Source organism: Akebia trifoliata, chromosome 2, assembly GCF_017979445.1.
Source record: "Akebia trifoliata isolate Shusen 1 chromosome 2, ASM1797944v1, whole genome shotgun sequence".
Classification (NCBI taxonomy): domain Eukaryota; kingdom Viridiplantae; phylum Streptophyta; class Magnoliopsida; order Ranunculales; family Lardizabalaceae; genus Akebia; species Akebia trifoliata.
In genome coordinates this window covers 6,932,129-6,934,048 of record NC_141376.1, presented here as the reverse complement: position 1 = coordinate 6,934,048, position 1,920 = coordinate 6,932,129, and the positions used below count along the sequence as shown (strand labels likewise).

Here is a 1,920-nt window from a genome sequence, read left to right as displayed (position 1 = left end):
TGAAAATATATTTACTTTTAATTTGTGCATTATTTATTAATTAAATTATTCAATGTATTTATAAATATATTATATTTTAAAATTAAAAATAAATAAATAATGGCATACATAATGATCGAACCAGAACCAACTACTTTGTATCGTATACGTTAGTTAATGGGGGGTAACTTGTTACCCAGCCAAAAGCACCCTTAATTCATAGTACGCCACTAATACATTGCAAAGAATATGGGTCCCATAATAACCTCTACCAAGCGAAAGTGGTGGGGGAGGGCAACACAATCATCGCGGCGTGATCAAGGTTGGACCCATTTTAGTAGCAAATCACGTGGGCCATACCAACGGTTGTCGCACCATTATGGGTGGGCCTCACCTTGCTATAATAATTCCACCTTATTTCTTTGATAAATTTAGAAGGAACAGGAAGCTTTACGAATCGAAAAATAAAAAAAATGACAGGTCATCATGACGTGGACCAATTAAACTTGTCATTTTCTATTCTCTATTCTCTAACCCTAAGTCAAGTCACAAATGATATACGCCCCCCTTTAAAACCCCTCTTGTTGCCCAAACCTCAAAAACGGCGAAAGAGGAAGGAGGAGAGGGAGCCACGAAGCCCAACACAGCCCCTTCAAAGGGGTTGGAGGGTGGGTCCATGTCAGAACCCAAAGCACCGCTCCCACTGTACAGGCAGCGATCTTGGTCGTCCGATGCGTATCGTGATGAGGCGTGGTTGAGACGTAAAGGAAATAACAATAGGAGACGAAAGAGTAAGAGCGTTACGGATGATGATCTCGATGAACTCAAGGCTTGTATTGAGTTAGGTTTTGGATTTGACTCACCCGAGTTGGATCGCAAGCTCTCAGATACCCTACCTGCTTTGGGACTTTACTATGCTGTTAACAAACAGTACAACGATAGCTTCTCCAAGATTTCTTCAACGTCATCGACGACCTCTGATTGCGAAGCATCGTCATCGCTAGATAGTCCTCACACCATAATCGATCCAGGTAATTCTTCTATTTGATTAGTTTTCTAGCATTGATTTATGAATCGGTGCGTCGTGATTGACGTAATATTGATCCAACGGCTAAGATCTTGTCTGTAATTGATTTATTTGATCGTATATGTATGTTGTGTGCGTTCTAACCTTTATTTGTTGCTATATATATGTGTATGTGAAGGTGATGATCCTGAGCTGGTGAAGACAAGATTGAGGCAGTGGGCCCAAGTAGTAGCTTGCTCGGTGCGCCAATCTTCCTGATTTTATGCGAAACAACTGTGTTATTAGGGAAAAAGAAAAAAAAGAAAAAGAAAGAAAGAACTTAAATGATTTGGATTAACTTTTTCTGATTTTACTGTTTCTTATATTTCGTCTTCTTTAGATTAAAAACTAAAAATGATTCTCTCTCTCGATTTATCTCTCTTTAACTGTAACTTAGAAAACAAAATTCTTTGTCCTTAAGCGTGTTTCTCCGAGTGTGATGATGCCGAATTCTGTGAACTTTACTAACGTCAACCAAACGGATGAGGCTCTCCATCAAACAGACGGTTGAAATAAGAGGGAAAAAACAATAGATCTGTTTATTTGGGAAACACATTCTAAATCCCCATAAAAAAATGTGCAGTTGTGTATCTCGAGAACCTATGATTCTGTCCATGCCACATCAGCCGATTGAGTTCGAATATCATTACTCTTTCCTATTTTGTTTGTTTGTTTTAAGAGACCTAATAACATGACTCTCCATATGGCATGTTCAATCCACCTCCTAACATTGATATGTATGTCTTGGGATACATTTTCTATGGGAAACTAATTCCCAGGATGTACAAGTCTACGATTCTTGAACTTGTCACGTCAAGGAGTAGATCGAGTATGCCACCTAATGAGTCGTATTATCACAACTATTGTTTAAAACT

General features: G+C 38.6%; 1 protein-coding gene across 1 annotated transcript; it reads left to right on the top strand.

Annotated features, from left to right (window-relative positions):
* The first annotated feature begins 553 nt into the window (after positions 1-553).
* Positions 554-1,353, top strand: LOC147409189 (uncharacterized). The gene is made up of 2 exons (XM_086426309.1): positions 554-1,010; positions 1,185-1,353. The coding sequence occupies exons 1-2, from the start codon at positions 656-658 to the stop codon at positions 1,262-1,264; spliced, it is 435 nt and encodes a 144-aa protein (XP_086282435.1). The 5' UTR covers positions 554-655; the 3' UTR covers positions 1,265-1,353.
* Positions 1,354-1,920: the final 567 nt, after the last annotated feature.